Source organism: Vicugna pacos, chromosome 9 (genome assembly GCF_048564905.1).
Source record: "Vicugna pacos chromosome 9, VicPac4, whole genome shotgun sequence".
Lineage (NCBI taxonomy): Eukaryota > Metazoa > Chordata > Mammalia > Artiodactyla > Camelidae > Vicugna > Vicugna pacos.
Genome location: NC_132995.1, coordinates 7,778,367 through 7,805,647, shown reverse-complemented (window position 1 = coordinate 7,805,647; position 27,281 = coordinate 7,778,367). Strand labels below are relative to the sequence as shown.

At 44.9% G+C, this 27,281-nt stretch overlaps 2 protein-coding genes across 10 annotated transcripts; both read left to right on the top strand.

The window, feature by feature from the left end:
• On the top strand, positions 1-14,760 carry C5AR1 (complement C5a receptor 1). Of its 2 annotated transcripts, none has more exons than XM_072966776.1 (2): positions 1-83; positions 12,343-14,760. In XM_072966776.1, exon 2 carries the CDS (start codon positions 12,349-12,351, stop codon positions 13,393-13,395), a length of 1,047 nt encoding a protein of 348 aa, XP_072822877.1. In that variant the 5' UTR covers positions 1-83; positions 12,343-12,348; the 3' UTR covers positions 13,396-14,760. The 2 variants fall into 2 exon arrangements, with proteins under 2 accessions (XP_072822877.1, XP_006208747.2); XM_006208685.4 differs by lacking the exon at positions 1-83 and adding an exon at positions 7,369-7,443.
• Positions 7,429-27,281, top strand: C5AR2 (complement C5a receptor 2). 8 transcript variants are annotated; one of them, XM_015242941.3, is made up of 3 exons: positions 20,062-20,262; positions 23,482-23,551; positions 24,515-27,281. In XM_015242941.3, the coding sequence occupies exon 3, from the start codon at positions 24,530-24,532 to the stop codon at positions 25,541-25,543; it is 1,014 nt and encodes a 337-aa protein (XP_015098427.1). In that variant the 5' UTR covers positions 20,062-20,262; positions 23,482-23,551; positions 24,515-24,529; the 3' UTR covers positions 25,544-27,281. The 8 variants fall into 8 exon arrangements, with proteins under 8 accessions (XP_072822872.1, XP_015098427.1, XP_072822875.1 ...); XM_072966774.1 differs by lacking the exon at positions 23,482-23,551 and adding an exon at positions 21,857-21,931; XM_006208519.4 differs by lacking the exon at positions 20,062-20,262 and adding an exon at positions 22,512-22,598.

The following is a 27,281-nucleotide window of genomic DNA, read 5'->3' as shown; positions in this document are numbered from 1 at the left end:
GTCAAGGTGAGCACGTCTCATCTTAACCTGCTTTGGTTGCCGTCAAGCGCTTGGAACAGCACCCAGCACTAGGCAATCGCTTGGTGAGTGTTGATTCTTCTTCTTATTGCTGGTGGCGGTGTCTTCTGCCAGCCCTCCAGACACCTTATCCATGATGCATCACCCAAATTCTCCCTCCCAGCCCGCCCCTGGAACTTATCGCCACCCCCTGGTTCTCAGGCTCCGTGGTGCCGGAAGTCCCGCCGAGCCAACCTGGCCAGGGCTGGACCACTGTGTGGGACCAGACACTGCTGCTGATGGGGCCACGACATCCTGCCTCAGAGGCCACTGTGCCCACAGCTGAGGGCCTCAGCATAGATTGCTAACATCTCGTGGCTCTAGGCTTCCTGCGGCTGCTGGCAGGCTGGTGGCTGGCCACAGCTGCTCCTCTTTGGGGTGTGGTGGCTGCAGCCACTTGCTCAGCCCTGTCTCTCTCCAGATGGGATCGGCCCTGCATGGACATAGGGACTGTGGTCACAAAGCAACACAAGTCCACATGCCACTTGGTCATAATCCCTTCTTACTCCTTTCCTTTCCATTGTGTAAATGTTAAGCCTCACAGGCCCACTTAAAAAAATACCTTTTATTGAAGTTATAGGATGTAGACTGAAAAGTTCACAAACCATAAAGGTGTAGCTTAATGAATTTTTACAGTTGAATGTCCCTCTGTGACCAACATCCAGATCAAGAAAAAACAAGTTTCTAGTCCCCAGATCCACCTCTGCCCCAGTGCCCCTTATAGTTTCTACACCTGAAAAATAATCTCTATCCTGGCTTATGTCACCCAAGTCCAGCCTTGCCTTCTCTTGAACTTCATATAAACAGAAATATACAGTATGAACACTTTAATTTCTGACTTCTTTTGCTCAATGGAACGGCTTTGAGATTCAGCCATGTTGTTTGTTCCATGTACTAGTTTTTGCATCCTTCTTTCCTGCTATATAGTATTCCATTGTATGAATGTACAATTTATTTATCCATTCTCCTGTTGAAGGACTTTAGGTTGGCATCCAGTTGTTGGTTATTATGAATAGAGTTGCTATGAATACTCTAAGACATTATTTTGCTGGCTGTGTGTTGGGTTCTCTGTCAGGTAAATGGCCAGGAGTGGGATTGCTGGGCCACAGGTCAGGGGTGTATTTAGTTTTAGTAAATGGAAACATCCAACAGTTTCCTAAAGTGGTTGCCCCATTTTCCACTCTCTCCAGGTGTGTGTGAGAATTCAGGTTGCTTCACTTTGTCATCAGCACTTGACAATTTCTTTCTTTTTCATCATAGCCTTTCTGTTGAGTTTGTAGTAGAACCACATGGAATTTACTTTGTGTTTCCCTGTGGACCCAGAAAGTCATCACCATCTTTCCATGTGTTTATTGGCTACTTGGATATCCTTGTTTATGAAGCACCTGATCAAGCCTCTGACCCATTTTTCTACTGAGTTGTCTTTTTCTTATAATTTGTAAAAATTCTTTATGGAGTCTAGGTACAAATCTTTTGCTGAAGATATATGTATCTTCTTCCACTTGGTGAGTTGTCAGGCTTACCAATTTTTTTTTTCTCTTAGTGCTGATGGAAGGAATCCCAATGCTCTACTTTGAAACTGTAGGACTTTTCTAACTACTGCCAAAAACAAATCTCAGCAAGATAAGAAAAAAGCTTTTTCTTCTTCCTCCAAAGTTTCAGGAACGCAAACATGACCCTGTATCATAAAAATGCCCCTATAAATATTATTTCTAACAAAGGAATCTTATCAAACATCCAAACTTCAGATTTTGTTATATCTCATGTAAGTAACTTTTAACCCCTAAAAAGTCTCTATCATTATAGTTGGCTGTTGTCTAGTAAAAAATTTAACCTTGCCCAGAGAGAACTCTGGCCTTTGCTCTGGCTCCTGGGAGGTAATTGCTAAGCCCTTGGAATGTCCTGCCCGATAAAATTTCTTAGTTTTCTTGGAGCCTTGGGCCACTCCAGACAGTCTAGCAATGTGACTTAGGGTGAGGACTTTGGGTCACGTGGTATCAGCTAGACCTCCAGAGGGGCTGGAGACTGAGACCAGCCACACTGGTGATCAACCAGGACTACATGGCCAAGGCCCCAGCAGAGACTGGATGCCAAAGCCTGAAGTGAATTTCCTGCTGGCAATGCTCTATCTCTGTTGTCACACGTTGTCACTTAGAAAGCCTCCCACGACTTCTCGGGGAGAGGACAATGGGAAACTGTGAGTACAGAACTCACCTGGACTCTGCCCCAGGCAGCTCTTACCTTGACCGATTCTCTATCCTTTAGATCTAATAAACTGTAGCTGTGGGCACAGCTTTCAGAGAGTTCTGGAGTCTTTCTAGCAAATTATCAAACCTGAGGGTGGTCTTGGGGACCCTCAAACTTGAAGGTGGTGTCAGAGCGAGAGTGGCTTTGTGAGCTGCTCCTGCATTTCACGGTGGTCTGTCTTAATGCTGCATGGCTCTCGTGCTATTATTTGAATGGACATCCCTGTTTTCTGGAATGTGTAGATAGATGTGAATTCTCTTTAGCAAACCAGAGGAAGATCATTGGCACGTCCTTATTCTCTCACACATTTCACTCTGTTACACTCCTTATTTAAGCAATAATAAATAAGATTGTCTTGTTTAAATTAAAGCAGCCCTTCCTGATGCTGCTCGGGACTTCTAATTGTCCTATAGCCTGTATTTCCCCATTTGTCCATTGGAGATTATTTTATTTTTGTTTATTATTGAAGTGTAGTTGACTTACAGTGTTAGTTTCAGGTGTATAGCAAAACGATTCAGTTATATATATACATACATATATATTTTTTCAGATTCTTTTCTATTATATGTTATTACAAGAAATTGAATATAGTTCCCTGTGCTATACAGTAGGTCCTTACTGTTTATCTATTTTATATATAGTAATATGTATCTGTTAACCCCAAACTCCCAATTTATCCCTCCCCTGCCCTTTTCTCTTTGGTAACCATAGTTTGTTTTCTACGTTGATGAATCTATTTTTGGTTTGTAAATACGATTTGTATCATTTTTTTTTAGCTTCCACATATAAGTGATATCATATGATATTTGTCTTTCTCTGTCTTACTTCACTTAATATGATAATCTCTAGGTCCATCTCTGTTGCTGCAAATGACATTATTCATTCTTTTTTATGGCTGAGAAATATTCTATTGTGTGTGTGTGTGTGCTTATACACCACATTTTCTTTATCCAGTCATCTGTTGATGGACACTTAGGTTGCTTCCATGTCTTGGCTATTGTAAATAGTGCTGCTATGAACATTGGGGTGCATGTGTCTTTTTAAATTAAAGTTTTCTCCAGATATATGCCCAGGTGTGGGATTGCTGGATCATAGGTAAGTCTATTTTTAATTTTTTAAGGACCCTCCACACTGCCCTCCATAGTGGTTCCACCAATTTACACTCCCACCAACAATGTAGGAGGGTTCTTTTTTTGAAGTAGAGTTTTAACAGGACACAGGGATACCCAGCTCAAGATTAGGTTTCTCAGCATTCCTTGCAGCTAAGTGTGGTCAGGTGACCATGTTCCAGCCAATGGGCTGTGAGGGGAACACCTGGTGTGTTACTTCTGAGTCTCACCCTTAAAAGGATTGAACATCAGTACCCTGACTTCCTTTTCCCTTCCTGTTGGGATGTGGTGAGTGCTGGAACTGTCACCTTAGAGCCCCACAGTGGAAGCTGTGAGTTATACTGGTATATGAGAGAGAAATGAATGGGAAACAAGCAGACATGGCTCTCTTGGTCAAACCGTGTGTGTGTGTGTGTGTGCGCGCGCGCACGCGCGCGCGCACCCTGGCATGGGGCTCTAACTGCCCGGAAAGGGCACCTCTTTATAATTCACAAAGGTTCTGGCTGGGCTAGTGGTGGCTGGAGACCAGTGCCATCCTGCACAAATATGATGTGAATCACAGATGCAAGTCTCATAGGTAATGTTAAATTTTCTTTTTGTTTTTTAAAAATATGTTTCACCCTTAATGGAGGCACTGGGGATTGAACCCAGGACCTCGTGCATGCCAAGCATGTGCTCTACCCCTGAGCTATAACCCATATCCTCAGTATTGTTAAATTTTCTAGTAGCTGTGTTAAAAAAGTAAAAAGAAACAGGTGAAATAATAGGAACATATTTAATAATCTAATTATATGTTAGATTAACACCAAGGCTATTAAAATATATTTTATAGTAATAATGTTAATATTATATATTTATATTATGTTGTCACATATAATGATGTTTAATACATAATAATAACAATAATATACAGTTGATCCTTGAACTGCACAGATCCACTTCCATGAGGGATTTTTTTCCAATAAATATAGCACCTGTATTTTCATTTCTCAGATCTTTAAATTAACTAAGTGTGGGGAAAAGTTTGCGTTTGATTAGAGATCACAGTGTGCAGAAGCAAAAGAACTAGAGTCAGTGGGAGAGACTAGCTCAGTGGTAGAGTGCGTGCTCAGTATGCATAAGGTCCTGGGTTCAATCCCCAGTGCCTCCATTAAATAAAATAATAATAATAGATAAATTAATAACTAAATAAATAAACCTAATAACTCCCCTCCCCCATAACAAAAAAAAAGCAAAACAAAAAAGAACTAGAATCTGAATCCTGATTCTATCCAAACTGCTTCAGCTTCCTGTCCTTGGGGGAGTCATTGAACAACTCCTTTGTTTTTGAGGCAGAGAGAGCAGTACCAGGATTTTTGACAGCTTGAGGGTCAGTGCTCCTAAACCCTGGTTTGTTTGAGGGTCAACTGTAACTAATAATATTTTTTGCTTAACCCAATCCATCCAAAAGGTTACTGTTTTAACAGTAATACAATATAAAAATTGTTGAGCTCTTTTACAATCCAGTCTTTTTTTTCTGCAGTAAGTCTTGGAAATCTGGTGTGTGTGTTATAGTCATGATACATCTCAATACGGACTCACCACATTTCAATTATTCAGTAGCCACAGGTGGCTGGTGGCTGCTGGACTGGACAGCCCAGTTCTAGGTCTTGAAGAACAGGAAGAAGAGACATCAGCATGAAAGGTGGCAAATACTGAGAGTGGGTGCACCCACTTTGCTCTGCAATTCCATTTCTAGGGAGTTATCTGCAATCCATCCTTGGACACAGGCACCAGGATGTCCTTGCAAGGGTGCTCGCTATGGTATGGACAAAAATATGGGAAACCACCTGAAGTGTCACAATAGGAAAATGATCAAATAAACGGTTTCCAACTAACAATCGACTTATGATGCTGTTAAGACAATGCCAAGTGTTTAAATGTATTTCCAAAAATACTATTCTGAAAAAAATAGTGATACAAGCACATCATTGGAAACCTCAGTGAAATCTGAATGAGGACAACGGATTTCATAAGGTGTTGTATGACATTTCCTTACTGCTATGACTATTCTGGCCACTTCCCTTTAAATTTGAAATTACAGCAAAATAAAAAGTTGCAGAAGTTATTTTGAGAAGCAGTCCATAACTTCTCCAAGGAACCAGGACCTAGAAAATGTTAAGAATCCATGATTTTTGGTAACCACTATATAAAAAAATAGATAAAAACCAAATTTCTTCTGTATAGCACAGGGAACTATATTCCATATCCTGTAATAACCTTCAATGAAAAAGAACATGAAAATGAATATATGTATGTATATGCATGACTGGGACATTATGCCGTTCACCAGAAATTGACACATTGTAACTGACTATACTTAAAAAGAAAAATCCATGATTTTAAGGCAATGCACAACTTTGGTCTAAAATCCTAAAAAATGAAGAGAGTGTGCCCTGGCCTCCTGAGCCTCCCCAAGTTCAAGTGCTTCCTTGAGGTCAAGGTGAGTATAACAACTCCGCATTCCTACCAGCACCAAATCCCGACCAACAGACCCTCAAAATCCTTGCTGAATCATGTTGGCCACACGTATGGCTTCATTCAGTGGAACTAAAATTTGCTGTCCACTGAGCACCCCTGAATACAAACACCACGTCTGGGTGAATACACACCAAACTGCTAATGGGAGTTGCAGAAGAATGTAAGTTAGGGGATTTTTCAGTGCTTTTTTGGGGAGTGGGGGTGGGGGCATTTCTAGATTGTTCAAATGTTTACAAGGTGCATGGGTCATCTTTGCGGTGAAAAGAAAGCCAGATCTTCATAAATTGAAGCTTGCTGTAGGAAAATATGAATTGTGGAGGAACGATATCAGTGATCTATTGTAGAGTTACAGAAAAGTATGGGAAAAATGAACCTGTTTCTACACCCATTGTAATAATCACGCTCATGTGGTAGACTGCAAAATGGTTCCCAGTGGTGTCCGTATCCTAATTTCTGGAACCCGTGGCTTGACCTTCTATAGCAAAAGGGATTTTTCAGATAAATTAAGGATCTTGAAATGGGAGATCCTGGATTATCCAAATGGTCCTTAAATGTAATGACAAAGGTCCTTATAATAAGAGGGAGGCAGAGGGAGACTTAAGACACAGGAGGAGGGAAGGAGATGTGTCTGTAAAGGCAGAGACTGGAGGGCTGCAGCCCCAAGCCAAAGAATGCTGGGAGTCACCAGAAGCTGGAGGAGGCAGGCAGGAACAGATTCTCCTCTGGAGCCCACGGCAGAGTGCCCCTTCATTTCTGACTTATGGCCTCTAGAACAGTGAGAGGATGCGTTTTTGTTGTTTGAAGCCACCCAGTTTATGGCCATTTGTTATAGCAGCCATAGGAAACCAGTAAGTAGGCTCCTTCCCAGCCCCCGAGTCCAGCATGTTTCTGGGAGAACTCAGAATGGGGCTGCAAAGGCTGGTGGTGGCTCTGGGGTTGGGGGGTGGGGGTGCGAACTTCAAAACCCTAGGGAGGAAGACTGAATGGTCCTCAACGGCTGGGCCTCCTTCACAGACCTGCTTTGCCTCTCTGGGCTCCAAGCAACCAGGCTGGGAAGCTGGGGCTCACAGTCCCTGTTTCCCAGGACCAAGGGAGTTTTAAGCTATTTGGGCCCCTGAGCTTTTCCACAGCACCTCCGACATCCCTGGAAGGAAAGAGATTGTCTCAAATGGGGAAACTCAAGCCGCAAGAGGGGCCACGCAGCGAGGGGGCGGGGGTCTCTTTCTTCTGGCTTTCTCCTTCCTGGACCTGGGACTTCCTCAGTTTTTGGAGCCCCGGCCTTCCCCTCTGGCTAGGAGGCGGTGTTCAGAGCTCTCTGGGTGTGAGCCCGGCCGAAGGAGTCCCAGGCCACTAAGAGCCCGAGACCAATAAGAACTCCAGAGGGGAAAGATGGGTCATTTCCTCTTTGGCTATCAGCACCCTCCCTTGAAGCTTTAAAAACCACAGCCCTTAGGCAGGAGGGACCTTTGATCAGCAGAGAACCGGCGAACCCGGGAGAGACCTGAAGATGGTGAGTCTAGCGGGGCAGTGGGGCAGGCGCCCGCTGCCCGTGTGTTTTCCCTTCTGGGGGCTGTCCACTCTTCCAATTCCCCCCTTCTTCCTGCCTCTCCCTTTCCATCCTCCCTCTCCCTGTCCTGGGTGCCCCCTCTTCTCCCCTCGCCCTCATCTCAGAGGAGTAAAATTGTCAACGGATTGATTATAGGGCCCACGATGACCTTCGACTTCTTTTTCTTTCTGTAAAATAATCCCTAACCCCGAAGGATGTGGAGTGACAAGTCACTCTCCTTCCCCTCCCCAGAGCCTCAGACTCCTTGTCAATGCCCCCAGGAGCCACAGTGGGCACCAGTTTGTGGTGGATTCTTCTGGAAACAGTCTACAGGTGCTGCAGGACAGCATAGGGATGAAATAAGGAGTAGCTGGACACATAGGGAGTCACACTGAAACGGGCTTCAAATCCTGCTTCTCCTGTGTAATAGCTGAAGAGACTCACCTTTCTGAGCCTCCTCCTCCTTATCTCCAAGATGGGGATAATAACTCTACAGACCGAGATCCTGCATCATAAGATCATGGAGAGAATTAAGTGAGATAATACATGGGAAGCTGTTACAGCAGTGCCTGGCATACAGTTGGTGCTCAATGCATGTGATGGGTCTGTCCTTTCTCTCTTGCCCCCACAAATAAGGGTCTGTTTTTACACACTATCCTACATCTTGCTTTTTTCCCATGAATAACATAATGTTATTGACCAACATTTATTGAGTGCTTACTGTATACCAGGTGCTGGGCTATGCACTTTCCAATTGCTAATTTCATCTTTTTTTTTTTAAGGTTTTTTTTGGGAGGCAGAAGGGAGGTAATTAGGTTTATTTATTTATTTATTTTTAGAGGAGGTACTGGGGACTGAAACCAGGACCTTGCACATGTGCTCTACCACTTGAGCTGTACCCTTCCCCTACTACCTGCCTCTTAAACAATGTATGAGGAAGGTATTGTTACCATCTCCGTGTATTTCAAGGGAATGACCTCTTTCTTTTTATCAGCTGTATGATATCCCAATGAGAGGTTCCATTTGCTATCCATGGAGGTTTAGACTTTTTCTCAATGCTTTGTCTTTAAAACCAAAGTTAATCTTTGGACCTATAACTGGATTTCCAGAACTGCAAGTGCTGAATCCAAGGCATGGGCAATTTTTATTTTAACAGATACCGCCCCGGTTGTACCAACGTATGTTCCTCATCGACAGAATGTTGAGAGTGTCTGCTGGTCTATACCCCCATCTGCAAAGTCATTTGGAACTTTTTAATTTGTGCCAACTTGACAGGCAGCTCATCACATCCTCAAAGGGTCTCAACACTTATCTTTTCTGTGTGGTTTTTAAAATGCAAATGTTTCTGTTTCTTTGTGCTTAGGGATTTTTGACTCAACAAAGGTTGTGCAAATTCAAGAAGGTAAATCTGAGTTAAGATGCTCCCTCCAGCCTTGAATCCTGTTTCTCAGATGACTCAGCCTAGGATGGGTCCATGTGGTTCTGTGGGTGGATTGTTTAAAGACGTTGTGTCCATGTTGGAATGGGGCAGGGGATGTTCCAGAAGAAAAGGCAGACGGTGTCTTCTGAGTATTTACTAGCTCTGCCAGCACTCCTCAGTGAGTCTGTTACTTCCACTGTAATGGAGGGGATAGTCGGCAGGACTTTCCCTCCTGTGAGGATGGCGAAACTGAAGCCCAGAGAAGGAGGGAAGGGGCTGGGGCAGAGTTTACCACCCACCAGCTGCATGACTGTGGCCATGTCATGCCTCTCTCTTCTCGTGCCCTTAAGTCTTCCTACTTTTCTTCCTCTTCTTGGTCATCATGCCTGTCCCAGCCCGCATCTTCGCTGGCCTGGGTCTTTGCCTCAGCCTCCTCTCTGGTCCTCCTGCCTCTAGTCTCACCTCCTTACAGTGGCCAGAGGGATCTTTCTCAATGGAAAGTCTAATCCAGTCCCTCTGAAGCTCAAAGACCATCCATGGCTCCCCATTACCCTAGGATAAAATACCTAATTTTTAACATAGCATCTGTCAATCCTCCAACCTTGTCTTGCCTACCTGCCAGCCACACTGGACTGGAAAGTTCTCTTAAGCAGTCTGTAGCCTCAGTTTTCTCACCTGTAAAATGGGTGTTGTAATAGCAACAACTCTCATAGAGTTGTCCCATAGGTTAAGTTAGATGATACATGAAAATGACTTAGAACAGATCTGAGCGATTCTGATTGCTATTCTCTTAAGTACCGCATCTTCCTTCACCCTGGTCTCCTCTGATCCATTCATGTCCACCTCACCAGGACCGTTCCAACCCCCTCTTCTTCCCAGCTTCTGTACTGGAGCCCTTTCTTCACAGACGAGTGCTCTTAAAATGAGCCTACGAACTTAGGAACAATAAAAGTACCTCACCCTTTGGGTTGTTGGGGCATAAATGCTGCAGTTAGGGAATTAACAAACTAACACCTGGGAAACATCCGAGAATAGCGCCCAGCATTTAGGAATCTCTTAAGAGCTCCAGACCTGCCCAAGATGGGCACCTCCAGCCACAGGTAGCTGCTGAAACTGAATTAAAATGACAGAAAATTGAAAGTTCAGTTCCTAGACACGCTTGCCACCTTCCACGCACTCAACATACCATCTTGGATAGTGCACTTCTAGGACACTTCCGTCAGCACAGAAAGTTCTGTTGGACAGCGCTGCCGTTTTATTTTTCCAAGACCCTCCTCCTGATCCCACATCAGGCTGATTCTCTGTTGAACACTCTCAGTCCCCATCCTGGTGATTAATTTCTCCTGGTAGCATAACCTGTCCCAGGGCAGATACCAGCTAAGTCAGGAGCCAGTCCCCTAGCCAGTTCATCTTTGTGCGATGAAGAAAGAGTCCTAGAATTTTTCCTAGACTCCTAGAATGGTAGAACCACGAATTGTTGTGTATATTCTGTACAATATCCATTTTGTGGAAAATGAGTGGTGTGCACTCGCTGGGGTGGCTCTACATACAAGAACAAAAGTATATGTGTAGTAAAAGCTCCCTTCCAATGCGTGCTGTCTAACCCCCTACTGCTGTCTAACCCCCTACTTCTCCCCAGGGACAACCACTGTTACAAATTTCCTCTGTCTGCCTCTGGAGCTAGTCTGTGCATACACGAACAAACACACACACACGGAGGGAGACAGACAGAATGATAATGTGATAGAGAAACAGAGGAAAGGGAGGAAGGGAGAGAGAGAGAAACAGAGAGAGAGGGTAGAGAGATTCCTCTTTCGCAGGTAGCGTGCTTCACACACAGTTTAGTTATTACTTTTTCTCTTTCACCCTAGATCTTGGAGCTCTTTCCATATCCTTACGTAAACTTCCTCCTTTTGATGATTGCATGATATTCCGTTGCTTGGATGTGCCATCATTAACTTAGCCAGTCCCCTCTTGCTAGACACTTGGGCTGTTTCCCTTCTTTGCAGGGATGCTGCAAGAGCAAAAATCTACAAGCCATTTGCATTGGGAGGATCCTAGAAGCCGCAAGAGGGTTAGAATCAGCATTTTTTTTTCTGCATTCATGAAGTCAATGAGAGGAAAGGGTCGAGTGAGCTCATTTCAGGGAAGGATATTTGTTAGCTGATGGGTGGGGTGCAGGAGAGAATGATGAGGGTGAGAGAAGGTGGGGGAAAGGCTTCCCTTTTGGGGGTCTGGGTCATTCTGCAGCCAAGCCTGGCTAAGAGCTTGTGAAACCAGCAGGGCAAAAGTTAGCTTCATGTATCACATTCAAGGTCAGCACTTAAAATATCTGACAACCTGTTAAGATGCAGAGTGCCACCCCCCAGCCCAGCAGAATCTGAGGCTTCTTGCCATGCCTGGCACTAACTCTTCAGTAATCGGAGCATGGGGACTGGAAGTGGGGTCCCAAGGTTGCAAATGGGAAGCGCAGGTGCTGGGAGTGGAGGTGGTACGGGTGACTGGCTCAGGGCAGGGGCTCTTCTCAATGGAAATAGTTCAACAATTTAAACCAAACTGAAATATTTTCACACTCATAGAAAAATTACAAGAATAAGACAAAGAACTCTCATATACTCTTTTTTTAAAATAAAGTTTCTTGCCTTTTTTTAATCTTTTAATATATTTTTATTGAAGTCTAGTCAGTTTACAATGTTGTGTCAATATCTGGTGTACAGCATAATGCTTCAGTCCTATAGGAACATACATATATTCGTTTTCATGTTCTTTTTAACCGTAAGTTACTACAAGATATTGAATACAGTTCCCTGCAGCATGACTATACAGAAGTCCATGCTGCCTGATACATTTGCATGTTATTGTCAACCTGCAAAGGCCGGCCCAGCTGGGAATGCAGACTGTGGGCTGACTGGGAAGGTCTCCTTGTGCAGAACTATGGGGTCAGAAATCAAACAACCGCAGCAGATTATCTTCATCTAAAATTCAAGTTTTTTTCCACCGTGTCATTTTTTGGGGGGTGCACGAGGTCATGGGTTCAATCTCCAGTACCTGTATTTCCATTTAAAAAAACAGAAAAAAGAAAAAATACATTAAAAAAAATTTAACAAGCAGTGTGTCATGGGTACTGGCCAATCAGAACGGATGGTGATTTCAATGTTGCGGCAGACTTTAATCCTTTGGTTGCTGGATCCTGGGGAAGTCTGGGGACTTCAAGAGGAGGTGGCAGGGTGGCAGGGAGACTAATTAGCTTGGGAGGATTTTCAATATTTTGATAAATGGTATGACACCCCAGAGGGCTCTCGGCCCTCAGCATCCTCATTTCCCCAGGGGAAACCTGACGCTTAAAGAAATGGAGTGATAGGTTCAAAACTACGCAGCCCTGATGGGCCCCTTGGTGCCTGTCTACAGACTCATACTCTCCTTGCGTCTCCGATTCCACCCAGGACTCCATGGAGAACAGCACCTTCTATTACGATTATAACATCTCGGACCTAGACCCCAACGTGCTGGTGGATGACTCTTCCAAAACCCTCAGGCTGCACACTCCGGATGTGATCGCCCTGGTCATCTTTGCGGTTGTCTTCCTGGTGGGAGTTCCAGGCAATGCCCTGGTGGTCTGGGTGACTGGGTCCGAGGCCAGGCGAACCGTCAATGCCATCTGGTTTCTCAACCTGGCTGTGGCCGACCTCCTCTCCTGCCTGGCACTGCCCATCTTGTTTACATCCATCATCCAGCACAACCACTGGCCCTTCGGGAAAGCCGCTTGCCGAATCCTGCCCTCACTCATCCTGCTCAACATGTACTCCAGCATCTTGCTTCTGACCACCATCAGTGCTGACCGCTTCCTTCTGGTGTTTAATCCTGTCTGGTGCCAGAACTACCGCGGGTCCTTCCTGGCCTGGGTGGCCTGCAGTGTGGCCTGGATCTTGGCTCTGCTTCTGACCATCCCCTCCTTCTTATTTCGTGGGATGCACATAGAGCCCTTTCCATTCAAGATAATGTGTATTGTCGACTATGGCAAGGATGGTTTGTATGTAGAGAGGGTTGTGGCCATCTTCCGGTTTGTCGTGGGTTTCCTGTGGCCACTGGTCACACTCTCAATCTGTTATAGTTTCCTCCTGGTCCGGGCTTGGAGCCGCAGTGCCACCCGCTCCACCAAGACGCTCAAGGTGGTGGTGGCCGTGGTGACCAGCTTCTTTGTCTTCTGGCTGCCCTACCAGGTGACAGGGTTGATGCTGGCCTTGTTCAAACGGCACTTGGACAGCTACAAGCTCGTGTCCAGTTTGGATGCCCTGTGCGTCTCTCTAGCTTACATCAACTGTTGCATTAACCCCATCATCTACGTGTTCGCCGCCCAAGGCTTCCACGCCCGGTTTCTCAAGACTCTCCCCTCCAGACTCCGGAATGTGTTGACCGAAGAGTCCGTGCACAGGGATAGCAAGTCCGTCACCCTCTCCACAGTGGACACCCCAGCCCTGAAGAGCCAGACGGTGTGAGGGGAGGCCTCCCAGGCCACTATATTCCCGGCGCTCCACCAGACTTCCTATCCATTCGCTTTCTGCTTATTTGAACTCAGCCCTTGGCAAGGTGGTGTTGTCTGAGTGAATTCTCCTTCATCCTTCCATCTTTCCCCAACTCGTCCCTCCTCTCCAGGCAAACTCTTCCCATCATTCCTCATTTCCAAGATAAACACTTCCTTCCAAGGACACTCAGCCTTTCTTTCCATCCAAGGACTTTGGAAAACAAACAGAAACCAGTCTACCTGGAGCCCTCCCATCAAGCAATACGTTTGTGTGCGGAGACAGTGACAAGAATACGTCAGCTACACGGAAGGCAGACAAACAGAAACATTCTAACCTTAAAAAAAACATCGTTCTGTATTTATTTTATAGAGAGTTGGGAAAAAAATTTTAACTGGCATCTCAAAAGATATTCTCATTTAGGGTAAAGCGAAAATATTCAGTTTTTGAAAGTGAGTTGATTTAAAGGAAAACAATAAGTTAATATGTTACCTAACTAGGTTTTTTTTTATTAAAGTATTAAGTAAAAAGATGCGATGTGGTTATGGCAAAAAGCAGGCAGTGAGGAAATCACCTGGGGTTGGGAAACGCTGGTTGGGAACCTCCAGGGTGGAGGTGTCACAGGGGAATTTGCTGTTTTACTTTCTCAGTTGCTGCTTTGTTTGCACTTGAAAAAATGAAATGTTTTCTTTTGATTTCATTTAGAGTCTTTTTTTAAAACTTTGTTTTTATTGCGTTATAGTCATTTTACAATGCTGTGTCATTCAGAGTCTTATGCAGTTGTAAGTAATAATACAGAGGGATCCTGTGTACCTTTGACCTGCTTCCTGTACTAGCAACATCTTACAAAACGATGTTACGATATCACAGCTGAGATGTTGACATGAATATGGCCGCAGGGCAGGACGTTTTCATCACTGCCAAGATCCCTCGTGACACCCTTTTCTAGCCACACCCACTTCCTTCCACCCTCCCCAGTTTTATCTCGAACCCCTGGGGGCCACAAACGAGGCTGCTCTCCATCTCTGTGCTTTGGTCCTTTCAAAAATGTTATATCAATGGACTTATACAGTGTGTAATCTTTGGACTTTTATTTTTTATTTTTTATTTTTTTTGCTGAGCATCTCCTGAGTATTTTCTTTTTTTTTTTTTACATTTTTTATTGATTCATAATCATTTTACAGTGTTGTGTCAAATTCCAGTGTTCAGCACAATTTTTCAGTCATTCATGGACATATACACACTCATTGTCACATTTTTTTCTCTGTGAATCTTTGGACTTTTAAAAAAACTAGTGTGCACCACTTGAAAACTGAAAATAAAAAATAATAAATGGTGAAATGTGTTGTTTATAATGGAGTTGGACACATTCCTGCTTAGTGTTTTGTGTGTGTGTGTGTGTGTGTGTGTGTAGATGGCTAGAAATACTGTACAGGCCAGCACTGTCCAACAGAAATACGATGTGAGCCCCTTAAGTAGTTTAAAATTTTCTAGTAGCTACCTTAAAAAATTCATATGAAATGGATGAAATAATAGTAATATATTTAATAATGTGATACAATTATATGTTATACTAACAATGATGAAATGAATGCTGTATTAATTATATTATAATGGTTTACTTTATATCTTGTAATGAACTATAATGGAAAAGAATATGAAAAAGAATATAACTATGCATAACAGAATCACTTTGCTGTACACCTGAAACTAACAGAACATTGTAAATCAGCTATATTTCAATTTCTAAAAATTTATTATATATCATGTGATTATGTATTATGTGAATAGCAATATGTTATACAATTATATAAGTTATATTTATAATTACATAATATAGAAATACATATAAATGAGAAATACAGAACACATAATATCATGTTATAACACATATTAATACTATATTAATATATGTATGAATATATTATCATAATATTGATGTCATTAATATGTTATATCACTATATATAAAGATATATGATATATATAAGAATGATAATATAGTCAATAATATATTTGGCTTAATTCAATAGATCCAAAATATTTTTATTTCAACTTGTAATCAGTGTGAAAAATTATTACTGAGGTCTTTTACATTTTACATTCTTGTTTTGGTACTAAGTCTACAAAATCCCGTGTGTGTGACACAGTGTATCTCCATTCAGACTGGCACGTTTCAAGTGCCCAGAAGCCACATGGAGCTGGTGGCCCCTGAATCCAATGACACAGGGATCCACTGCCTCTCCCTGTTGGCAAGAGCTGACTGAGTCCAGGAAACAGCTTTCAGGATGGGGCACTGGGCTGGGATTTTGTGTGAATCCGACGGGAAACGTGGCTGAATCCTGCTATGGCTGTGTTGTCTGCCTTGGGGACAATTTTTATTTAAAGATGCTTCTGGAGCAGCTATAGGGGTGGGTGTTCTGCTGCACTTCCAGAAGAGGCTGTGTGTGGTTTTGGTACCTGTGCCGATTTGCTGGTAGCAAGGTTGTTGGGGGAAGACCTGAGCCCCAGCTACCATCAGGTCTGGGACCTCCTCTGAAGATCCTCTTGATCCTGGATGTCCCTTCTATCTGGACAGCCCACATCCCCCTGCTGCCTTCTTCCTGGCCGCTCGGGCTTCCTCCCTGGCTGGCTCCAAGCCTGATTGGTTATACTCTTCCCTCTCTGAGTGATTCTTCCCACCCTCCTCCACAGAGTTTCTTCCTCTATATTTAAATGTTGGGTTTCTAGAGTTTTCTCTTAAACATGCTTCTTACTTTTGTGTCTTCATCCAATACTTCACAGCGCTCTCTCTCTTCAGGGTATGACGTCTGCACCTGCCTCGCCCAAAATGACCTGGGCATCTTCTCCCAGACCTCCTCTCACCCCTGCATCCCCATCCTGGGGGGCCCCACCATCCATGCCATCATGCCAGCCTGCACCTGGGACCCGTGCTGGATGCCACCGTCTTCCCACCTCACATACTTCCTGATCTAAGCCCTCCATCCTCTCTCATTTGAATCCCTGCCTGTCTTTCTGTCTGATCTCCTAGCTGTCCGGTCAGGTTTTAAAAGACCTTCCCTGTCCCTATTCTACCTTCCTTCAGGGTGCAGCCTCCTCCAGGAAGTCCTCCTTGACTTCTTCCTCTGCCTCCCCACACTTCTACTCCATCTCTGTTCCAGGACACCCTCTGGCTTTCCTGGTTTTGGGGAGTGGGCTGTAGGCAGTGGGGTCTTTCCCTCCCCCTGATATGGAAAGGAAATGCTTCCTGAGAGCTGGGTCCCACAATTGTCTTCTAGAAACACTTGGAGGCAAGCACATGGGATCCAGGTGGCTTCTCTGAGGCAGCCTCAGCCTGGTGTTGATCAACACTGCCCAAGAGGGAAGTGGCTGAAGGGCCAGGAGATTGCGAAATCTGGGGCCTGGGGAATCTGCTGGGTCAGCAAGTTCCAGAGAGGAAGTGGTAGGGATAGGAAGTGCATGATGAGTTGTCTGTGTTCCTACCCTTGCTCTCCAAGTCCCTGGTCACCCACCCACCTGTTGTTGAGACCTGGCTCCCCAAGGCCAGGGGGCAGAGTCTCCTCCCCTGCATCTGTGCCACATGACCTTCCAAGGTACCACATCTCAAACCTTCAGGAGGATATTACTCAAGATTCATGTTGTCTAATTGGACTATAATGTCAACCACAAGCATGATTTTAGATTTTTCAGCAGTCAAGCAAAGACAAACAAAAAGGATCAGGTAAAACGACTTTTGGTGCTGTCTTTTACTGAACCACATCTATTGAAAGTATGATCATTTTGATATGTGACCCATATGAACAATTATTGAGACTTCACATTCTTTTTTTTTTCCACACCACATCTTCCAAATCTCGTGTGTAGTTTCCAGTCACAGCATCTCTCATCTCAAATCCATCTCATTTTATTTAATGTAGCCTCATGTGATCGGTAGCCACCATAAAGGACAGCTCAGGGCTAGAATTCCATGCCTGATGTTCAGATCATCTACCAAATTCTAACATTGAACAGTTGGAACTCTATACTTCTAACTCGGAGGTTCTGGTGTGACATTCTAACATCCTGAGCTTTAGTAGTTTGTGACAAACATTGTAGGATTCTTTGGGTCAAATAGCCCATGATTCCAACATTCTGAGAGTCTGTGATTCCAACAATTTAGCGCTCATAGTCTTTGACCTAGATCAGGTGCCAGCAAACTCCAGCCTGTGGGCCAAATCTGGCCCACTGTTTGTTTTTGTGAATAAAGTTTTATTGCAACACAGCCACGCCATTCAGTCTATGGCTGCTTTCATTCCACCAGAGAACAGGAGTGACCTCCTGACCAGCAAAAATGAAAATCTTTACTCTCTGTTCCTTCACTGAAAAAGTTTACTGACTCTTGATCTAGATATTCAGAGTCTAAGATGGTTGGTGGTTTTATAGAAGTTTTTTAATTGTTGTACTTTATAATTTACACGTTACTGGCACTCTTTTCCATGCATCAAATATCATGTAATAATATGCATTGTTCAGAAGAGACTGATTTCCACTCACCCTTTCAGGGTTCTAGAATTCCATTAGGCTGAACTTTATGAAATTGCCAGACTCCATCCTAATTTGGGGTGAGGTGGTATAACAGTTTGTTTCCTTATCACTTTTAAAAAATTGTAAGATGTGCATAATGTAAATTTCACCATTAGTAGCATTTAGTATATTCACAATATTGTGCAACTGTCACCTCAAAGTATCAAGTTCCAGAACATTTTCATCACCTGGAAAGAAAAATAGCATTCTCGTTAAGCAGTTACACCCCATCCATATCCTGTTCCCTTCAGGCCCTGGCAATCACTAATCTGCTTTCTGTTGCCACAGTTGCTGGAATGCAACCAATTTTGATCCACAAAAATGGCAATTTCATATGGGTTAACTTAATAATTGTCTTCATTGTCAGGTTCTTCCAGCGTTGAGGGACGAGTACTCCACATCGCACAGGGTGTCTGTAAAAGGACTCCCACTCCCCAAACAGCTACTTCTTTTTATAACAGCTGTGCCCCCGCCCTGTTCACAGCATCCCCCAGAGCCCCAGGTAAGAGCCCCCAACTCTAGAGACACCAGAAAACCTTAGCTTCCCAGAATCTGAGAAATGTACGCCGGACGCTCCGTAGCTGAGGACTTCTAAGGTCTAAGAAACACACTCCTGGAAACTCAAGATCAGAGAAAAGTTTGGACTGACGAAAGACAGTGCCCACCCTGGGCTTCTCTCGTGTTTGTCTCTCTTTGACCAGGGCGGGTTCCCACGGGGGCCTGGGCTGGCGGGATGTGTGGGAGCAGGAGGGTCCGCCCCCAGAACGTGGTGGGACAGGGCAGAGGCATGTTTGCCTTTGCTGAGATCTGGGACCAAGTTCAGCCAAGACAGGGTCACCCAGAGATGCCCCGGTTCCCACTGTGATTGCCAGTCTCTTTAGATTTCTTTCTTTTTTTTTTTAATTGAAGTATAGTCAGTTTACAATGTTGTGTTAGTTTCTGGTGTACAGCATAGTGATTCAGTTAGATATATACATACATATATTCCTTTTCATATTCCTTTTAATTATAGGTTATTACAAGATACTGAACATAGTTCTCTGTGCTGAACAGTAGGACCTTGTTGTTTTTAAGTCCCAGTCTCTTGACACATGAACAACTTCCTCTAACAACGCGAATTTATTCTCTAAACTAAACAACAAAAGAAATGTATAAATGGGTCCCCCAACCACTAAAGCACACGTAGAAAAGTGCAAACACCCCAAACTGCTGAATAAAGGGTTCCGAAGTTGGAGTAAACAGCCACTTCCTCTTGCCCAGCCTGCATTCCTCAAATGTAAATTTTAGGAATTGATATCATATGCTTTTTGTGGTTGCTAATTTAACAAACATGGACAGAGCATATTCTGTGTGCCAGGCACTGTTAAATCTCTTCACCTATCAGCTAAGGCTCACAGCTAAAATGCCCACTTCACAGATGAGAAAGTTGAAGCTCAGAAGGATTGAGGCCCAGGAACTCGTCAACGGGGGGACTTGGAATTTGTACCTTATCGCTGTAGCTATCAAATTCACATCTTCAGCCTCTGTGCTGGACTGGGAGGGAGGTTAGGAACCACTATGCTCAATGTCCGTTTTGTTTTAAAGAGAGAAAACAGAGGCGCATGGAGGAGATAGGACGTGTCTGTGTTTTGTCTGCCTCTGAAGCCTCAGGCCCTGAGCTGGGCGGCCTGGGTCTTTTGGTTGGAGGCTGTGACTCTGAGCTGTTTCCCTAAGAACCTGGGAGGTGGGAGGCTCTGTGGAGGGCGGAAGGAGGGGCTGGGCACACAGCTGGAGCCTGGGGCGGGGGTGGGGGCAGAAGGCAGTGGGGGTTTGGTAAGGAAGACCTCAGAGGGCCCCGCGGGGACAGTGATTCCAGGCCAAGACCCCCAGGCCTCGAAGGTCAAACCACACGTAAGACTGGCTTCCAGGAAGCCGGTGACATTGAGACTGCGGTTAGGGACACTGGGTCAGCTCTCTACACACCCATTCCCTCTCTGGCCTTCCCTGCTGCCTGGTAATTTGGGGATATGTGAGTCATGGGAAGAGTACAGGACACACACACCCTGGGAGGAGGAAAAGGCCATTCCTGTTTTTCCCTGGTTATGAGGATTGCCTGGGGCCTGTGAGGTGGCAGTGCCCAGCTAAGTCCCAGGAGGACCCTGGCAAATGAGACCAACTTGCAGAAATTCACCAGCTGCTAGACGCCGGGGAGAGACCTCAGATCTTTCAGGTCCTGGCTGTGGGCCTGGATCGTGCTCCCAAAAGGCATTTGGCTAACCTGGGGACCATCCTGCAAGAGACGGTAAGGATGGAGGAAAGGAGGGAGGGAAAGATGGAGGCAGAGAGGGCGCATTTCATAATCCTGGCTTTTCAGACTCATTATTTTCAGAATCTGGGAATCAGAACTAGAATTTGAGGAGTGGAATCTTACCATCATCACTCTGGAATCCACATCAGAATCTCAGACCCTTGGAATTTACTCAGGCAGCCCAACAGAAAGCCTTTTGTCAAAGCATCCACATATATCCACATACTCAGGTGTATAGGAAACCCCCTTCCCAAACCTACGGGGACCCTGGTAGCTTCTGGGAAATCCACCAAACATGCCCTTCATTCAACTCAGCGATTCGCCTTAAGAAAGATCCTTTAACTTTATTTTCACATGTAACATACACACAGAAAATTGTACATGTGAGAACTGGGCAGTTACGCATATCTGCATGGTCCCCCCTCCACCCATCACTCCCCACCCCCACATAGAATTCTTTTCCTCACTTTTGAACTTGATGGGAAAGGGATTCAGTAAATTCTCTGTGTGTCTGCCTCTCTCTCCTCAATATTATATTTATGAAGTCCATCCACATTCTCCTGTGTGGTTTGTTCATTCCCATGGTTAGAGAACATTCCACGATGTGTTTACTCATTCTCCTGTGAGTGAAAATTTGGACGGTTTACATCTTGGGCTGCTGTGAACATTCTGGTACATACATTTCTTTTGGTCAGCTTTTGTGTGCTTCTTTGGGAAGGGGGCAAGGTATCATATGATCAGTTTCAGCAGATACTGCCCCACGGTTTCCCAGAGCAGAAGTTCCAGCCAGACTGGCTGATACACAGACACATGTGTGAGTTCACACAGGGGTGCTTGTGATCTCAAGGACCTGGAAGAAATCTAAGCGACCCCTTTGTGTCTCTGTGCCTCAGTTTCCTTCTTCATTCTTTTATTCACCAAATAAATATCAACTAAGAACCTGCTGAGTGCCGGGGAAATGGGCATAATGATGGTACTTACCTCCTAGGGTTGTTCTAAGGGGTATACCTGGTACCTAATAGGCACTTGATAAATGCCATCTATTATTCGAATTCTTACAGAATAATAATAATGGTAATTATATTGTATCTAAATAAGTATAATTTATTTGATATACCAAATAATAATGATATCATAATGTTACTCATGAGGATCATTAAATGTCTTTTAGTCCGAGGCTGGTTAATAAGTATGACACGCTCAGCCAGTGGAGTGACTTCGAAGCTATTATGAAGAAAGGAGCCCGCACATGTCCAGATGGGGAAACAGATCTAAGGAACATGCAATGGAAAAGATTAAGAGATGGCACAGCGGGTGTTGAACGCTCCCTTTTCTGCTTAATATATTGAAAGGGAAATACCATAGACTGAGTTGCTTACACACAGAAAGCTCAGATTTGAAAGGAAGAATTGCGAAGGGTGGGGTCTCAGGGTGAGAGGAGAGGGTGGCCTGGATCTCAATACCAGCGGCTAACACATCTTAGATATGCTGGCTGTGGACCAGGCACTGTGTTCAGTAATTTATGCCTGTTAACGTGATGAACTCTCATAACACTCTCTAGGGTAAGTATGTTATTCTCCTTTTGCAGATGAGGAAGCTGAGGTGCAGATGAGGAAGCTGAGGCACAGAGAGGTCAAGTGACTTGCCCAAGGCCACACAGCTCGTGAGCATTTGAATTTTTTTTAAATTTTATTTTTAATTGAAGTGTAGTTGATTTACCATGTTAGTTTCAGGTGTACAGTGAAGTGGTTCAGTTATGATATACATACATATATTTTCAGATTCTTTTTTTGAGAGGAAGTTGCCATAATTATTTACTTATTCCATCATCCTAACCATTAAAAAATTTTTATTTATTATTGATTTGGTGGGGGAGGTAATTAGGTATTTATTTATTTATATGGTACTGGGGATTGAACCCAGTTAAGCCTGCACTCAACCACTGAGCTATACCCTCCCCACCCCAAATTCTTTCCCAATGTAGCTTATTACAGCCTGAATGTGTTTCACTCTAGTGATGAAAATGATGTGAAAGCAGAGGGTCAAGCTCCAAACATACACACACACACAAAGTGGCTTGGCTTTTTAGCAGCTGATTGGCAGGGGTGACTGCGCAGGGGAGTGCCCCAACTTCCCCTCTGTCTTTCCTGTTGGATCATCTCCAGCTGGAGTTCTGGGCAGGGCCAGTCAGCCCATAAGAATCAGCAGAGCCGCAGGCTCAGGTCACTGTGACATCATGCAGGACGGCTTACCTTGTCTCCCGTAGCCCTTGCTTCTGTGCCACGTGCTTTATGCGTACTGACTCTTCAAGGCCTCCCCAAACCGGTGAGGTAGGTTCATCTCGGTACCTCGTTTCCCAGACCAGGAGACAGAGAGAGAGCCAACTGAAACTGCTCATCCAGAGTCACAGAGCCCGGTCTGCTCAGGGACACTGGCCATCCTGCTTTGCAGTTTGCCTGAACCTAAGATTTTGGGATAATGATATTTTAGGGCCCGGAGTTCCAGATTGGGACCAACACAGTTTGACTCTGTTACTTGCTTAGCTGAGTGATATTCGGTAAGTGACTTAACAGCTCTGTGCCTCAGTTTTCTCATCTGCAGAATGGGTATAATAATAGTGTGAAAATCAGAGGGTTGTTATAAGGACTAAACAATATGGCATTTAAAAGTGCTTGGAGCAATGCCTGGCACATAACAAAAAGTACTCAACAGATGGTGCCTAATAATAATAATAATAATAATAATCGTTATGATTATTATTGCTATGATAGACAATGCAACTTATCAGCACCATCCCATGGCTCCCATTTTGCACAGAATAAAAGATAAAGAATTTACAGTGCCTGCGTGACCACTGCTATCTCTCTGTTCTAACCTCCCCCCACCCCATCTACTCCACTCTAGCCGTGCTGGCTTCCTCTCTGTGCCTTGAACACAACCATCATGTTCCTGCCCCCAGGGCCTTTATTCTGGCTGTTTCCTCTTCCCCCAGAGCCCCACAAAGCTCCCTCCTTCACCTCCTTTCCAGCTTTGCCTAGATGTCACCTTCTCAGAGAATTCCTCCCTGACCCCTCATTTAAAATTCCAACATAGGAAATTAAAAGTTCCCTGTGTGAGTGTGTTTTTCCTTCTGTTTGCCATGGCATTGATCACCTTCTAAAATACGGTGTGTTTTACTTACTGGTTACTTTTCTATCTGACTCTTCCCATCAGGAATTTGGCTCTGGAGGGAAAGAGGATTCTGTCTGTCTTGTCCCCTGCTGTGCATTTAGTAACAGAACAGGTACTCGGGAGCTGTGCCAAATATATGTGTGAATGAGTGAATGAATGAATGGTAGAGAATTCAAAATTTTATTCCTCCTGTTTTTCTTAATTGTCATTACTTTAAAAAAATGGCTCTAGCAGGATTCTAGAAATATGCCGTTTCTCAATCTGGGTGCCAGTGACACAGATGTGTTCAGCTGAAACCCAGCGAGTGTACCTGTGTGATGCATAGACTTAGCTGTCTGCACATTTTCCTATGATCTAGCTTATGTTAAAAAAAAAAGATGATGAATTTGACCCAGAGGTACATTTTTATTGCATCAAGATTCGAAAATACAGCTGAAGAAGAATCAAGAAAAATACTTTTGCTGTGAAGACATATTAACCTTTTCCCATCTTGACGGGTGTTAAGAGCCCAGTATTTTAAATTCTAGGATTCTAGGTTGCTAATGGACTAGAGTTCTAATATTTCAATGGTCTAGAACTTCACCCTCCAATAAGGGAGCCACTAGCCACGTGTAGCTATTTAAATCAATTAAAATTAAGCGCAGTTGGAAATTTAGTTTTTCAGTTGCACTGGCCCCATTTCAAATGTTCACTAGCCACATGTGGCTGGCAGCTACCGTACTGGGCAGCAGATGTGGAATATTTCCATCAGCACTGAAAGTTCGATTGGACAGGGCAGCCCTAGATTTCTAAACAACAAATGGCTAGGATTCTCACAGTTTCATATTTTGGAATTCCAAGATTTTTAGTACGCTAGTGTTCTAACATTGTAGTATTCTGGAATTCCAGGATGCTAATAAGTGGGAACCGTAACATTGTAATATTCTAGAATTCCAATATTCTAATGCACCGGAGTTGTAATATCTTATCCTGGTTTCCAAGATGGTAATAATGGGCTAAGGTTCCTACACCCTAGGATTCCAACAGTCTGAGAGTTTCCGTCTCCGAGGTTTCATGCCATTTCTCTCCTGCCCAGGTGTCTGGGGCCTGGATGGAGAACACGTCTCTCATCAACGAGTATGGGGATTACGGCGAGATTCCGGATCTCCCCGTGGACTGTGTTGATGGCGCCTGCGTCTCGATCGACCCCTTCCAGGCGGCCCCACTCTTGCTGTATGCTGCGGTCTTCCTGGTGGGGGTGCCCGGCAATGCCATGGTGGCCTGGGTGACCCGGAAGGAGGCCCGCCAGAGGGTCGGTGCCACCTGGTTCCTCCACCTGGCTGTCGCGGACCTGCTCTGCTGTCTGTCTCTCCCCATCCTGGCGGTGCCCATCGCCCACCAGGGCCGCTGGCTGTACGGGTCTGTGGGCTGTCGCACCCTGCCCTCTGCCATCCTGCTCTCCATGTACGCCAGTGTCCTCCTCCTGGCTGCTCTCAGCGCTGACCTCTGCCTGCTGGCCCTCAGGCCCAGCTGGGGGGGTGCGGCGCGGCGGGCGTGCCGGGTGCAGGGAGCCTGTGCGGCAGCCTGGGTGCTGGCCTTGCTGCTCACTGTGCCCTCGGCCATCTACCGCCGGCTGCGCCAGGAGCATTTCCCACCCCGGATGGAGTGTGTGGTGGACTACGGCGGCTCAGCCGTGGCGGAGAACTCAGTGACTGCCAGCCGGTTTATTTTTGGCTTCCTGGGGCCTCTGATGGTCGTGGCCAGCTGCCACAGTGCCCTCCTGTGCCGTGCGGCCCAATGCCGATGGCCACTGGGCACAGCTGTTGTGGTGGGGTTTTTTGTCTGCTGGGCCCCCTACCACATGCTGGGGCTGGTTCTCACTGTGGCTGCCCCACACTCTGTGCTCCTGGCCGGGGCCCTGCGTGCTGAACCCTTGATCACGGGCCTTGCCCTTGCTCACAGCTGCCTCAATCCCATGCTCTTCCTGTATTTTGGGCGGGCTCAGCTCCAACGGTCACTGCCAGCTGCATGTGGCTGGGCCCTGAAGGAGTCAGAGAGCGAGGATGAAAGTGTGGTCAGCAAGAAATCCACCAGCCATGACCTGGTCTCAGAAATGGAGGTGTAGGCTAAAAGGAAACGGGACTGGATCCTCCTATCCCATTTCACAATACTGGCTTCAGGCATAGCTGGATCCAGGGGCTCAATGCTATTGTCATATAGTTCTTTATTCATTCAGCAAATATTCATTATGCACCAGCTATGTGAAAGGCCCTATTATAGACACTGGGTATGTAGTAGTGACCAAAACAGACACAGATCCCTGCCCTCAGAGAGCTGACATTTTAGTGGAGGAAGACAGATAATAAGAAATAAAGGAACACAGAATATGTCAAGTGATAATAAATGCTAAGAAACCTAAATGGGATAAAGAGAGCTGAATGGGGCAGGGATATAGGTCATCCAGGCAAGGCCCCTTGGGAAAGATACTATTTGAACCAAGACTTGAAGAAGGGAGGGAGGAGTCATGCTTAAACTGGAAGAAAAGCATTCCAGGCAGAGGGAACAGCAAGTGCAAAGGCCCTGGGGCAGAATGTGCTTGGCATATTCCAGAAACAGTGAAGTGGCCAGTGCGGATGGAGCAGAGTGAGTAAGAGGGAGAGTAGGGTAAGATGAAGGGAGAGAGAGTGTGGGGGGCAGACTTTGAAAACCTTGTAGGTCACAGCAGGTGTTTGGGGATCCTTGGGAGGATTCTGAGCTATCATTAGCTGATAAAACACAGAACACTCAATTAAATTTGAGTTTCAGATCAACAACCACCACCAACATTTTAGCAAGAGTATGGCCCATGCAATATTTGAGACATTTTTATACTAAAATGATTTGTTTATCTGAAATTCAAATTTAACTGAGCATTCTGCAATTTTTTTCCCCTTCAGTCAGACAAGCCTATTCTGAACAGAGGAATGCCTTGATTTGACTTGGATTTTGATAGGATCCCTTTGGTTGCTGGTGGAGACTGGACTATGGAGGAGGGGGAGGAAAGTTAGGAGCCACTGCAGGTATGAGGAGGCTACTGCAATAGTCCAAGCAAGAGGTGGTGGTGACTTGGATAAGGATAGCAGCAGAGGTGGAGAGAGGTTGACAACTTGTGAATCTATTTTGAAGGCAAGGCTATGTCCAAGCCCCTCAGCTTGGTATTTGAGGCTTATTTCCACCACTGAGTACACTTACATTCTAGCTGCTCAGACCCTGGGGGAGACAGAATAGAACAGTGGCCCCTAGTAAGGTCCACATCCTAATGCCCTGAACCTATGAATATATGACCTTATTTGGCAAAAGGAACTTTGCAGGTGTGCTTATGCAAAGGCTCTTGAGTCATGGAGAGTATCCTAGGTTACCTGGGTGAGCCAGTGTAATCACGAGGGTCTTGACAAGAGGGAGGCAGGACGCTGAGTCAGTAGGAGATAAGACAGTGCAAGCAGAAGTCAGAGTGATGTGAGGAGCCACAAGCCAAGGAATGCAGGCAGCCTCCAGATGCTGCAAAGGCAAGAAAATAGATTTTTTTGAAGCCCCTCAGACATAACGCAGACTTGCTGACACCTTGATATTAGACATCTGACCTCCATAATTTTAATAGAATCAATTTGTGTTAAGTCACTAAGTTTGTGGTAACTCGTTATAGCAGCTACAGAAAATGAATACAGATCCTCTGGGCTGGATTATTTTCATGCTGCTGGGCCTTCGCTCAAGCTGGTGCCACTGCCTGGAATGCCCTTCAGATCTAAGCTGTCCAATCTGGTAATCACTAGCTGTCTGTGGCTATGCAAATTCAAATAAATTCAAATTAAAAATTTCATTCCTTA